The sequence below is a fragment of the Seriola dumerili genome, unplaced genomic scaffold, assembly GCF_002260705.1.
Source record: "Seriola dumerili isolate Sdu_G_001 unplaced genomic scaffold, Sdu_1.0 BDQW01000068.1, whole genome shotgun sequence".
Lineage (NCBI taxonomy): Eukaryota > Metazoa > Chordata > Actinopteri > Carangiformes > Carangidae > Seriola > Seriola dumerili.
The window spans coordinates 15,380,019-15,393,629 of record NW_019174323.1 but is presented as its reverse complement, the minus strand read 5'-3'; the positions used below and the strand labels follow the sequence as shown (position 1 = coordinate 15,393,629).

Here is a 13,611-nt window from a genome sequence, read left to right as displayed (position 1 = left end):
TTATTATCATTTAAGATGTTTTTTTTTGAATGTGCAGATTACAGCATTGCTGTAGTTATGGCAGTGTCAGGCCTGCTACAGCCTCCTCACACTGATCTTTACGCCTTCCATATGGATCAACCAGGGCACAGAGTTCAGACGGTGTCTCATAAAACCAGCTCAGGCCTGAGGGATGGGGTTGAGGGACGGCTGTAGGAGGGCTGAGACTGGTCTCTAATGAGCTTCCTTCTGTTTGAAGGTTTGAAGTCCACAACTGATTACTAAACCTTGTTAGTGACCCCAAAGCACGCAGGAGAGCTAACAATAGCATCTGACATCAGAAAAGAAGAAAAAAAAGAAGCAGTTTCCTTATTTGTAGCATATGCTGGTGTTTACCACACAGCACAAGCCAATAGCTGCCTTTCACATCTGGGATGCAGTCCCACAATGTTTCTGTTCTTTTCTGCTCAAGAAACAAATGTAGGAAAAAGGTTTATGAAGCACAGGATGTATAGCAAGGTGCTTATACGGTCACTATACAAAGGGAGTAACTACAGATCAGTGTAAAAAGTGTGAGTCCTTTGGATAAAGCCATCCAAACACTGACATATAAGTCATTATATAGTCACTAATGATGCAAATCTGTATGAAACTTCTCACCAAACCTCAGAAATAGGCCTTTTAAAGGTGCTGCATGCAACCTTTTTTTTTTTTTTCCTTCTCCAAATTAAGACCACATTCTCTATAAATGTTGTTGCTTCCTGTCCTTTCTTGTTTCTCCTCCCCATTCCTGGCATTGCTCCATCAGCGCAAGAGGAAGGAGAAGAGCTGATACAACAATATGCTTTCATCAGAAGGGAGATCATCTCAAGATAGAAACCTGATAGTTAAAAATAACAGGGCAAGAAAGTTTTGTGTTGCTCATCACAAAGGTTCTTATTGTGCTGTAGCAGATTCTCCATCAAATTTGCCCCAGTGGTTTACAATGAGGAAGGTTTGGTTACAATGATTATAATGAATGCAGCATTGAGGTTTAGATCTTAGAATTCAACAAGAAAGCACCTTCAGTCTCCAATTTCTTGTGGATATTGGATCACAGTATCGCACAAAGGATGATTCCTGTGTTACATAATGCCAGAAAACATATGTCACTGCACTTTGGTGTCTATAAATGGTGAATGCACAGAGAAAACAGCAGGCAGTTCAGAAGTTTCCCTGACATTTTATTTTCTCCCCGGCAGTCTGAGTCCAGCTGCTGAAGTCCAGTGCTAAGATGTCACACAACCACAACATTTTTCCTATGTGGGCGTACAGAGTGGAAATGAAAGAGTGAATGGTGAGCGGTCACTGAGTAAAAAGAGAAGAAAAAGTCCCTCTGATTTCCCTCTAGAAGAAAAGTCCCGTTTCTTGGACAATTTCTTTTAAATGTAAAACTTCAAAAGTTCTGGTTTAAATTTAGAGAGAGCGATTTTTTTTTTTTTTTTTTAACTGTAGCATCCAAATCGTCACCCGTCTTTGTGCTTGTTCAGCAAACTGTACTCTCTGCAAGTCAGCCTCCTTTCCAGCGTCATCGCGCGCGCGCACTCACGCACGCACGCACTCACACAGATGCTAAGCGGTGCTAATCAGCCAAATTCAACAGGACAGCCCAAACTTAAAAAAAAAAACATTCATGTTAGAAGCTGAAACTTTAGGCTGCCATTGAGTTACTTTGTCTTCAGTCGCAGCAGGACACAAACTAGGCAGAAATAAAGATATAAAGAAATACATCTTTAACTGTAACACATCAAGTTAATGCAGATGCCAGCTTGTTTTTTTTTTGGTGTTTTGCCATCTTCTTTCACTGCTGCAGCATCAGCGTTATACCTACTCTTATTAGCCTTAGACTTTATGAATAGCAAATCGTGCCAAAGCTGGTTCCACTTACTTATCAAGCACAAAATACAGGTCAAAAGCGCCCTGACAGGAACTCTCCTCCTCCTCCTCGTCCTGCAGCTCCGGCTCGGCTCTTGCAGATGGAGAAGAGAGCAAAAATAATCCGAACAAAACCAGAACAAGACGCATGTTCAACAAAAATCTCGCCATAATTTGTCCTCGTGATAAAACAAAAGTTAATTCCTTTGAGGATGAAAAGAAAAAAAACAACCCAAAGTACTTCAGTGGCTTCTTACATCCCAGAGACAATAGGATGCAGGCGATGCTCCCACGTCTCTTATGTTTTGCGCTCAGTTTACAATCACGACCACCCGCATCCCGGTCACAGTGCCAGCGGAGAGATGCTGTCTCTCAAAGGGAGCTTATTACAAAATAAAAGTTTCGGATAGCTCGCAATCCACATGCAGCTGGCAGGAAAAACGTTTCAAAAACTTTGCAGAAACAAATCCAAAGACAGAAAATGGATAAAATGTTGGAGTGGGTGGTTCGTAAAAAAAAAAAAAAAGAAGAAGAAGGAAGGGAAAAAAAAGAATAAAAGTGTCCTGTCAAAGTGTCAAAACTGGTTTAAGTCTGAAAAAGCCAAATGAAACTGGGTAATGCAGAGCAGTGTTGGCGCTGGAGGAACTGGGAGCCCAGGGGACAGACTTGGCTGAAATGGACCAGGTTTCATATTTCATCCTGAGGAGGAGAGAGGAAGAGGAAAAAATGGGTCAAGATCCCATTTTGCGCCTCCCTCACGTGGCACACTGGCGCATTTTGCGGGGAAACTGCGCAGGGCAGGAGGGGATGATGTTGTTGTCACAGAGGTCTTTTCACCGGATAACAAATGTGTTTATCAAATGTTTTATCATTTTGGATTATTTAAGTTTGTTTGTGTTCACTGTGCTGCTGCAGGGGCCACGAGCAGCTTCATCCTCTGCAATTACACTCTCAGAGCAGAAGCTTTTCCCCAGAAAAATAAGTTTCCCTTAATTAGTCTGATTAGCCTACTTTGTTCTCCCTTGTTGTTAATCCCACTAAAGTCTAAATTTAAACATAAAATCATACAGGTGAAGGTTTTCAGAACAGCAGTGAATTTAAAGTCAATAAGCTGCTAATTGCTGGTGATGGAATAATGTATTCCATGTCATACATCAAGATACCACTGTGTTCAGTAGCAGAGAGGACAGAATTCAATATTTAACAACACAATGACTGATAACTTTTTTCTGCAGTTCAACTTATAATTTCTTCTGAACGGGACACTAAGAAAACCTAATTTGACCTTTTTATTTTTCGAATAAAATTAAAAATCCCATGAGAATCTAATCCATGATTTACTGTGAAAATCTAGCTACAGATGTCCCAATGCATAAAGAAGACACACAGAGGACAGTTTGTTGTCTGAACCATCAATATATCTATGGTGAAATAAAACATGGCCCCAGAATTGCACCATCATAAATGTATCTGCATAAAGTCACAGTCCTTTAGATTTTATCCACCAGTCCCACGCGCATCTTTTATAACTTTCTGCTATGACTGCTATGGCTTTAAAAAAAAAAAAAAAAAAAAAAAGAAGAGAAAAGAAAAGAAAAATGTTTACTTTTAAGTGAAACATGGAGTGACTTTTATTGTAAAGCAGTCAAAGTAAATGCAGTGTATTTCAAACTGTGGTTAGCGCTGACAGCAATCATTCATCAAAAACACATCTCCAAAACAAGATGTGGTCATATTTAGCATTTTTGAATGTGGATCACAACAGAACATGCCTCGTTTAAGCTTAAAATGACCAAGTGGTGGTTAATAGTGCATTTCAGAATGTAAGTTGTTTGTAGTAAAAAAAAGGAAGCCCTATTTTTTGGCTCTACCTACTGAGTTTTCCTCTCGGAAGAGCCACTCTTCTGGGAAATATTTGTGCAATTTAACTATAATCTGTTGTCCTGTCTAATGTTTACTCAAACCAGGCAGACAAACAGATTCCTAAAGAGTGAGCAACAGACAGATTTCTTCACAAGATAGGTCCTGTTGTGGAGTTTCAAGCCTTAGACCCCCCCCCCCGAGCCCCCTCCACACACACTTACAATGCCCCTTAACCCTTTGGCCGCTGTTTAGGGTCTCAACACTTGTTGATGTGTGCTGACTTATCCCCCACTAAACTGATCCCCTCTAATCCTTGCGGTTTACAAACGAAAGTCTGTTGCTTACTAGAGCCCTGCTCCTCTGCCTCACATCCACTCATACACTTTAACAGGCACTTGTACTTGTATACAACACACCCATTAACACTCAGACCGCTGTCTAAAATTATATGCAGTGATAAATAAAAACAGTCCTGGCCTGTCTTTATGGTTCCTGCATCCTAAAACACATTCTTCCCACAGATAGTCTCTGCACATTGTTCTCATATTTGGTTTGTAATATTCAATTAGTAACACATATAACTGTAGCATTGTGTTACACTAGTGCCCTTGAATTATTTATTGTTAACTATGACTTGTTCAAAAGGTTAACGGAAAAACTAGAACTTGAATAATCACATTCAACTAACATTGCCAAGTGACTGGTACATGTTTGGTATTATGTTTTTTCTCTTAAAAATAACTGAGGGAAGTACTCTTGCGTGAAATTACTTTTCTTTTTTCTCTTTTTTTAACCATTTTCTTTAATAAGATGAATCGAAATTTAAAGACATTTCATAGATTAAGATAATTTGGTTACTTGTTTGGCTGAGCATTCAGTATGCACAATAGAAATGGGTTTTGTATGTGTTTATTTATTTTATACTAAGACCACATGTCAAGTCCTTGNTAAAATAACTGAGGGAAGTACTCTTGCATGAAATTACTTTTCTTTTTTCTCTCTTTTTTTTAAAACCATTTTCTTTAATAAGATGAATCGAAATTTAAAGACATTTCATAGATTAAGATAATTTGGTTACTTGTTTGGCTGAGCATTCAGTATGCACAATAGAAATGGGTTTTGTATGTGTTTATTTATTTTATACTAAGACCACATGTCAAGTCCTTGATAGATGTGAGTGAAATTACACAGTGCTAAAAAATTCAGGACCTAAACCTCTGAAACCACCAAAGCTGTCACTCATCAAAGACTTGCCTGTTCCTACTGTACTTGACATAATTGGCCTCAAACACAGTGTAATCTTCAAATTATACTGTCCCTGACAAAAGGCAAGCTATGAAAAGCTGCGTAACAGCAGCAAAAGCACATTGTGCTTGTGATACACTTTCAATCTTGATAAAAATAAAAATAAAAATTGTGGCTTCTCAGTTGGATGATTCCATTGGCGCCACAAATGTTTTCTGTTCTCTTTGCAGGTGTTGGTTCATGGTGTTGTAACTGACAGTTATATGCTATATTTGGTTTTCTACAAAATTAAAAAGGAACTTAGGAAATCATGATAGTTTCTAAAAAAGTATTTTGTAATGGTAAAAATAAAACATTTTTTTATCGTATGCTTCCTCTGTGAAACATGACAAACACACACTTGTTTTGTATCAGTTCTCTTTTTTTTTATTGTGTCTCACCACTGGAATTGATACAACCCAAGTAGGTCCACATGACATTCACTGGAAAATGGACATACAGCATATTTCCCATACGCAATGAGGACATCACATGATGATTTTCTTACCAGAATGACAAGCGGACTACTTTACAGAGGTCCGTATTTCAAATATCCAACATAACAAATGTGTTTACTTCACTTTGTTTAATTTCCTTTGCGCATGACTTCTCAAAAAATTAATTTTTGAAAGTTATTTTACTGTTGCAACTTATCTTTGACACAGATTTAGACATACTCTCTTCACAAAACAACCGCACCAGCTTTTCAACCAGAAATTCATTCTGAAAACCTTCAACAGCCCAGAGTAGCATTTGACAGAAATAAAAACTAAGTAAATCCTGTTCAACCTTTGCTCTACATTATAAACAGGCTAAAATGGCTTAGGTATTGAGAAATAGCAGATTACACTTTGTACTCAACCTACATTCATCACTTCTTCACAAGTCTAGATTCTAAATCTTGAAACAATTTGGCTGCCAGAGCAAAAGTGACTGTTGAAACTCCAGTTCAGGACATGGTTTACTTTTGGCCTGCAAAGTGCTTGTTGAAGATGCCCTTCGCAGTCTCAAGGGCGGCATCAGCTGAAACAGGTATGTGAGGAGCGATGCCAGCTCCCTCCCATGCTGGCCCGGCGGCAGTGTCAGAGTGGACAGTGGGAATGCTGAGGAAGATGTCAGTCTCACCAACACGGAAGGTCTTGGCTGGGTGGGAGGTCCCGGCAGTTGTCTCTCCAACAATCATTGCACGGCCAAGCTTCTTCATGATGTAAACGAACTCCTCAGCGGCACCGGCAGTTGCTCCACTGGTCAAGATGATCAGGCTCTTCTTGGAGCCGTACCTTGTGCCTAAGGAAGAGGATGAGATGGAGGTAGAACAAGGTTAAAAATGTGTGGTGGACAAAGGGAAGAAGTGATTTTGTGGATTGAGAAAAATTACCAGTGAGATCGGGTAAGGTTCGGAGCTCTGTGATGGTACCGGATGGTCTGTCGTATAACTTGTCCAGCACAATCTGCTTGTCGGCATCAAAGAAGTAAGAGCAGAAGCCTGCGATGGCTGTTGTTGGTCCACCAAGGTTATTCCTGCAAATACAGTTACAGAACAATCATAGAAAGGAGAGACTGATGATAACATTGAATGATCCTTTGTGAACTTCTCATTTATGCAGGCACTGATAAAACCATCTCATCTTGGCGAGGGGGCCAGTTGATTTTGAAATAAGAAGTCACATTCAAATGAGTTTGTTAAGCAACTGATCAACAAAATGATCCTAATAACCCTTTTCTTAGTAGATTCACTCAATCCTCCAGATCTATTGGTGGTTCACGTTTAAAAGTTGCATAGACTGTTAATAGAAAAAAGTCCTCTAAATTTAGATGTGGACTGATGAGCTTTAGCAGCTTTAGTGGATGATTTGTATTCCCAAATGGACACTGAGAGTTTTTAATATAAGCTCTGACTTGCACTGTTAGCAGGATTACGAACCTGAGGTCGATGATCATGGCATCACTGTTGACAACTTTGTTCCAGACGTGCTCAACAATAATCTGGGCGATGGCCTTGACCTCCTCAAAGTCTCCGAACATGTCAAAACGCAGGTAGCCGATGTTGTTCTCGAAAATGTCGGTGTGGAATGAGACTTTGATCAGCTCAATATACATCTCTGGAGAGTAATTCTGGCAAGAAAGACAAGCAGAAACTAGAGCTAAAATTTGCCTTATAATACCAATAGCACATAATAATACATACAATACTAATTTGTGATAATTTGACTTTAACAATGTAAAAAGCATTTTGCCTCTTCTACTGTTTGTCTATCTCTAGTAGCATAACAATTGTGTTATTTTAAGATCTGTAAGAGGACAAAATTTATTTTAGGAACATTTTAGTCTCTGAAAAACCAACAGTAAAACAAAAAACATGTCTTTGTTTTAACCTTGAGAGTTGACAACCATAAGAGTTGACAATGACAACTATTCTATCTTATGTACAAAGGTCTCACCATGGGGGGCAAGGCTGGGGTATTGCTGGTGGTCTTCAGGCTCTTGTCCCCAGAAAGGGTCTTCAGGTCAGCAGACAGCTTCACCTCCAGGTTGTCCTTGGAGACAACCATGCTGTACTTGCCATCTGCCAGGAGCCCTTTCAGCTTTTCTGCTACATCAGCCCCAATATCCTCAAAGGCATAGTTTTCAGCAATCAGGGTCGCTGATCCCTCGATGATGGCTGGAACTTGGGTACGGAGGCTGACGATCTTGATGGCGGTAGCAAGGGCGTCCTCAGCGTTAACCTCCACATCAGGGGTCACCCCGACAACCTCCCAGGTGGAGCCAGTGATGGGATTGATTGACTTTGCAGTTGGCACAGTAATGTAGAAGTCAGTCTCAGCGACTTTGATTTTGTCGATTTTCACTGAGCCCCCGGCGGTCTTCTCACCCACAATGGTGGCCCTCTTCAGGTTCTGGAGGCAGTAGGCAACATCCTCAGCAATGCCCTTGGTATTTTTGCTGGTGAGGATAATGAGGGGTTTGGTAATGCTGTATCTGTCCCCCAGCAGTGTGGACATAGATAACAGCTTAGTGGTTGTGTTCAAGGGACGGTCATATACACTGTCAATGTGGATCTGAGGCTCGGCTTCGGTGAAGTAAGACACAATGTAGGGGATTCCTGAGATGTCTCCGCTGCTGGTGTAGCGCAAATCAAAGATCAGAGCTGAAGTTGGCAGGATTTTATTCCAGACCACCTCTAGGAGTAAAGTGCCAACCTTTTCAGCGACCTCCTCCCCAAGAATGTGGTCGATCCTCAGGTAGCCAATGTTGCCCTCCAAGATGTCAAGCTTGATGGAGGTCTGCAGGACAGCAACGAGCTGCTCAGGGGGCAAGGGAGGCATCTTCGGGGGAACCACAGGGACGTAGTTTGGCTCATAGGAGACCATCAGTCGTGGGTCACTGACCGTGGTCTGGACTCCAGAGCTCAGGACATTAGCCAAGGATTCAGCGTCTGGGATGTTGAGAACCTCTGTGTTGCTGCTGGCTGCTTCAATTGCCTCCTGCATCCCTACCAGCTTCTCTGGTGAGCAGTAATTGTCCATGACGATTTTTGCCATATCAACAATGAGGCTGGGGGCAAACGAGGCATGGATAAACAAAACATTTCCTAAAACTAAAAGAGATGCCACCAGAAATAGAGCCCTAGCCATATTCGTCAGTATAGTTTAGTTTGAGTAAATGGCAAGTGGCTGCTGAAGAGCTGAACCTCCTTCTCCCAAGAGGTCCTTTGTCAAATGGCACTGTTTTGGCTGCAAGGTTTCTGTTAAAACACACATAAGAGGATTTACCCCACAATAAACCTCTAATCGTATTATCCCGAGTGCTTCTGTAAGGCAATAACAACTTAGCCAAGTAGGTGTAGTAACAAGAAGGTGTTGCTAAAGATATGAGGCTTAAATTTACACAAGGTATTTTGAAAACCTATTTAAAGCTACCTGTGTCAAATAAGGTAAACTCAGTAAATGACAAATATCTAGAAAGGGATTAAGGGTGGTGAAAATATTCATCTTACAATGGCAAGTCATTCTTAACTTATTAAGCCCCTTGGTGTCAGTAAATATAAATAGAGGTCATAGATGTGGAGGTTTTGTGCCATTTTTTTGCAAATGAAATCACAAGAAAATGTTGAATTAAAGCCTGTGATTGTCATATAATTCAACACAAACTGTGTGGTTTGCTCATTGAGTTCTTTGAGGTAAGTAATATTATAAGGAAAGTAAATCAAAAACAATTCAGAACCACTAATTTCTTTATTGTTTTATAAATAGTATACATTTGATTGCAGTAGTGTTGCTTGTTTGGTGGTGGTTGTCTCTTTTCTGAAGTGGTGTGGAAGTGAACAGCAGTATTCAGTTTCAGTCTGTTTGGTGCTTGCGCCCTCTGCTGGTTAAGTTTTGTAGTTAAGGAACAGAAAAGCTGAGATATTTAATACAGCAGACTGAAAAAACACAGTGCAAAGTGAAAAGGGCAAACAATGACCCAAAAATAATATGCATTCCACATGACAGTCATAAAGAATGAAGAAAATTAGCACAACATACAATTACATAATGATCAAAATCACTTTTCATGCATAAAGTACAGAACATTGACCAATAGATGGCATTTAAAATGAAACGAAAGGGAATCAGACAGAAATTGATAAAACGAGAGAAGGAGGCAACCTTATATAATGTGAATAAAATATACAGCTGGGGGTTTATACGGTTGTCATATAAATAACAGTGCAATGTAGTTTACTTTAAAAAACACAAATGTTCTGTGATTTATTATTCATTTGGAATTTTCAACACTTTCTCACAGTTCACAGTGAAATTAGGCAATTGTAATTTTAAGCAGTTATCAGACATTACATCCTCTTTACTGTTTTTAATGCCATAATAGATAAGTAGTTTTATGGGTTGATCCTATCCACAGCTGATAAGTTCCCTCCTGTAATGAGATGTACACTGACTCCATGCTCATTCACTGCAAGTCTGTCTGGATGAAGGCATTAGCTACACTTTAAATATAAAATTTCATATTAAAGCTACTAATAGTTACACAAGCCCTTGGTTTCTCCCTTTTCTATATTCTTGTGAAAAGGCATGGTACACACCCTGTGACTATAAATTTCTGTGAATCTGACTGCTGTGACAAGAAGACGTCTCTGGTTACAGCCTTTAAATGAAGGAATAATTGGCAAAAACATAACTCAGTTGTTAAATATCATTACAGGACAAGACTGTTTTACATACTGTGTCTGTGGTCAGTGGATCACATGTCCTAACACGTGGCTCTTAAAATGTGGACTTTTTTGGGTCAAAGTGGTGGCTTAACAGAAGAAAAATTAAGTAGTAATTTTTTAAAGGAAATGAAAATACAATATGAGGAGCTATTCCCCATGCTCTCTCTTCAACAGCTTTCCTGCTATAAGTCTCTGTGCCACATGAAGGGCGTCACTTGCCTGGGCAATAACATGAGGCTCAACCCCTGAAACACTCCACACTTTCCCAGTGATGGCACTCAAAACAACCTGGTTAGGGATGGAAGCGTACAGAACACTGTCCCTGATCTGATAGGTTCCACTTGACAGAGACCCTCCAATTGTTGGCTCTCCAACGATTGTGGCTCTATTTAGGTCCTTCATAGTGCGGGTGAACACTTCAGCTGCTGACCCAGTCATGTGACTGGTGAGGATGTAAACGTCCCTGGAGGACCCATACCTTTGACCCCTGACTTGAGGTAATGTCATGATCTCTGTCATGGTGGTTGTGGTGCGGTCGAAGATAGTGTAAAGATGCAGCAAAGGTTCAGCATCAAAGAAATATGTGCACAGTAGAGGAATTGCTGTTGAATAACCACCAGTGTTGTACCTCATGTCAATTATAAGGGCATCTGTGTTTGTGATCTTGCTCCAGACTAATTTTATTAGCTGTGGACCAATGGCTCTTAACACCTCTATATCTGCCATCATGTCAAATCTTAGATAGCCAACATTACCTGGCAGAAGCTCAATTTTAAACAAAGCATCAATTATATATCCAACTTCTTCTGCTGTAGGGATCTTTGCAACGTCATGAAGCAACTCAGGCTCGACGTCGCAATGGAAGACATGGAGGCGGTGATCGCCTGAAGCCTCTTGAAGGTCTGTTGTCAACTGAGATGCCAAAGATTCAAAGTCAACTACTGACCAGTACATTCCCTCGACCCATTTGCTCAGCAGCACCTTACTGACCTTTAGGGCGACTTCATGGATTGCGTAGTGTTTTTCTAACAGTTCTCCAGTTCCCTCCATGAGGGACCTGAGCCCTTGATGAAAGTCTGAAATATCATGAACGTGGTCCACAGCTTCCTCGGCTAGCACAATGGCATCAGGGACAACACCACCCCCCAGCCAGCATTCCCCATTGTTGTCTATGAAGTTTATGAAAGGGACAGTGATGGCAAGGTCTGTCCCCTCTACTTGAAACATCTTTGAATGCATTAGGGTACCAGATGTAATTTCCCCAATGACTGTGCCAAGATGTAGAGACTGTATCAGGTAAGCAAACTCTTCACCAACACTTGCTGTGTAGTAGCTGGTCAACACATAAACCCCACGTTTGGAGCCATAGGTTGGGCCTGTAATTTGGGTACGAGAGTAATATTCTGTTGTTGTGTTCTGAATTCGGTCATATATTGTGAAAAAGTGATGCTTCTGGGAAGTGTCCTGCAGATAAGACAGTATAAGGGCTAGAAAGGTAGAGCATCCACCGGTGTTATAGCGTAGATCAATAATGAGGTTCTTGGTGTCTTTTAGGGGCTCCCACACTGTTTTGGCCATGACCTCTTCTAGTTTCGTCAGTGCAGGTGACTCAACAAACTTGTCAAAGCGGAGATAACCGGTATTGCCTGGGAGAATTTCCACTTTAAATGTTGTATCAACCAGCGCTCTTAATAATTCTGGATCATCAGGAACTTTGTAAAGCTCAGGGTCCTCCTCTACAATGGCACCATTATCTTGCATGTATTTGATGATCAGTCTTGGATCTTCGGAAACAGTTTGGAGGTCCTGGTTGAGTCTGACTGCCAGATCCTCCTCAGATGTGACTGAGAATAAGTCTGTAGATTGGAGTTGTTGTTGAAGAGCTGGAACTCTATCAGTGAAAGCATACAACCTCCCAATGATGTCAGAGATACTCTTCACAATGTTTGGAATGGCACTCCTTATAGCCAGAAGGGACTTGGCTTTTGCCACAGCTTCCTTTGCGATGATGTTGACTGTTGGGGAAACGCCACTTACTTCCCAGCTCTGACCTGTGATTGGACTGACAGATCTTGCCACGGGAACTGTTATGTAGAACTCTGATCCTCCAATTCTAATCTTTTTGACTTTTACTGACCCACCAGCTGACCTTTCTCCAACTATGATGGCCCTCTTTAGGTTTTTTAGTGTATATGCTACTGCCTCAGCAGCCCCCACAGTACGCTTACTTGTCAAAATAATCACATCTTTCTTCTTTCCATACCTTTCTCCCTTCACTGATGGCATGGTCCACAGCTCCATGGTTGTATTCGAGGGCCTGTCATACACTGTGTCGATATGAATGAGGGGCTCGGGGTCTGAGAAATAGGAGATTATAAAGGGAACGCCGGACAGTTGTCCAGTTGTGCTGTACCTCAGGTCCAAAATCAGTGAGGAAGTGAGAGCAACTTTGTCCCAGATGTTGTCCCTCAGCAGGGAGCCAAGCTTTGCTGCTGTCTCTTCCCCGATGATCCGATCTATTCGCAAATAGCCAACGTTGTTTTCCAGTATTTCCAGCTTCACAGAGTTCCTCACCAGCCGGATCAGTTGTTCTATGGGGAGAGATGGCAGCATTGGTGGCGTCACTGGGACAAAATTGGGCTCGTATGAGACAGTCAACCGTGGATCGTTCAGTGCCCCTTGTACTCCGACTGTGAGCACACTTGCCAGGGTCTTCCTATCTGAAATCTGCAGTATTTCTCCACTGGTGATTGCTTGTTGGATGGCCTCCTGCATCCCAACCAGGTTCTCAGGGAAGCAGTAGTTTTCCAGCAGAATCTTGGCCATTTCCAACACCAGGGCAGGCTGGAATGATGAGTTGGCAGAGAAGGTACATAGAAGAAGTATGAATAGCAGTGGTGGCGTTTGTTGCTCCATCACCACTGTCTTCATCTTTACCCTCAGAAAGAGAACTACTCAGTCTTCCCTTTCACTGGCGTATTTAGATAAGTTGTCTGTATCAAGAGATGGTGGTTTTTGTAGGAGGGAACATTGTCATTCTGGTAGGTTTTTTTGGACAACAACCACATCAACATAAGCGGCTTTTGTACTCAATAAACCTTTAATCGCATTAAGTGTGGTGCATCAGCGAGCAGACAATAGCAGATAGAGAAAAAAAATGGTACATTACATTTTTCAGTTCTTACTTTAATTGAACTCTTATACAGTTGCTTTGTCTTTGTCCAAAATACTTAGTGTAACAATTTACTACTTATTATAATTACACTGTTTTCTTATTCAGGCTTGAATTACAGCCTGCATCTGCATCTGCAATTACCCCTGTGTTGTAATATACTACCTCAAACTTCTTTTTAGAAACA

At 41.1% G+C, this 13,611-nt stretch overlaps 2 protein-coding genes across 3 annotated transcripts in view; both read right to left on the bottom strand.

The window, feature by feature from the left end:
- LOC111219907 (anthrax toxin receptor 1-like) overlaps positions 1-2,083 on the bottom strand; it is a 34,331-nt gene extending 32,248 nt beyond the window's left edge. The window contains exon 1 of the mRNA XM_022742754.1: positions 1,907-2,083. Coding sequence (XP_022598475.1) covers positions 1,907-2,064 — 158 coding nt within the window. The 5' untranslated portion in view covers positions 2,065-2,083. The remainder of the gene's footprint in view (positions 1-1,906) is intronic.
- A 3,293-nt stretch (positions 2,084-5,376) lies between these two features.
- rbp3 (retinol binding protein 3) lies at positions 5,377-13,178 on the bottom strand. 2 transcript variants are annotated; one of them, XM_022742752.1, is made up of 5 exons: positions 10,505-13,178; positions 7,482-7,793; positions 6,965-7,155; positions 6,419-6,561; positions 5,377-6,327 (listed from the first exon to the last, which is right to left on the bottom strand). In XM_022742752.1, exons 1-5 carry the CDS (start codon positions 13,166-13,168, stop codon positions 6,002-6,004), a joined length of 3,636 nt encoding a protein of 1,211 aa, XP_022598473.1. In that variant the 5' UTR covers positions 13,169-13,178; the 3' UTR covers positions 5,377-6,001. The 2 variants fall into 2 exon arrangements, with proteins under 2 accessions (XP_022598473.1, XP_022598471.1); XM_022742750.1 differs by lacking the exon at positions 10,505-13,178 and having other exon boundaries at positions 7,482-8,749.
- Between the last annotated feature and the right edge of the window lie 433 nt (positions 13,179-13,611).

Bases quoted from the DNA above. Each gene is read 5' to 3' on its own strand.
- rbp3 (XM_022742752.1), bottom strand. From the start codon at position 13,168: ATGGAGCAACAAACGCCACCACTGCTATTCATACTTCTTCTATGTACC. The intron at 6,562-6,964 runs GTTCGTAATCCT...CTGTATTTGCAG, and splicing joins GCCATGATCATCGACCTCAG to GAATAACCTTGGTGGACCAA. The intron at 6,328-6,418 runs GTAATTTTTCTC...CCTCTTCCTTAG, and splicing joins AACCTTACCCGATCTCACTG to GCACAAGGTACGGCTCCAAG.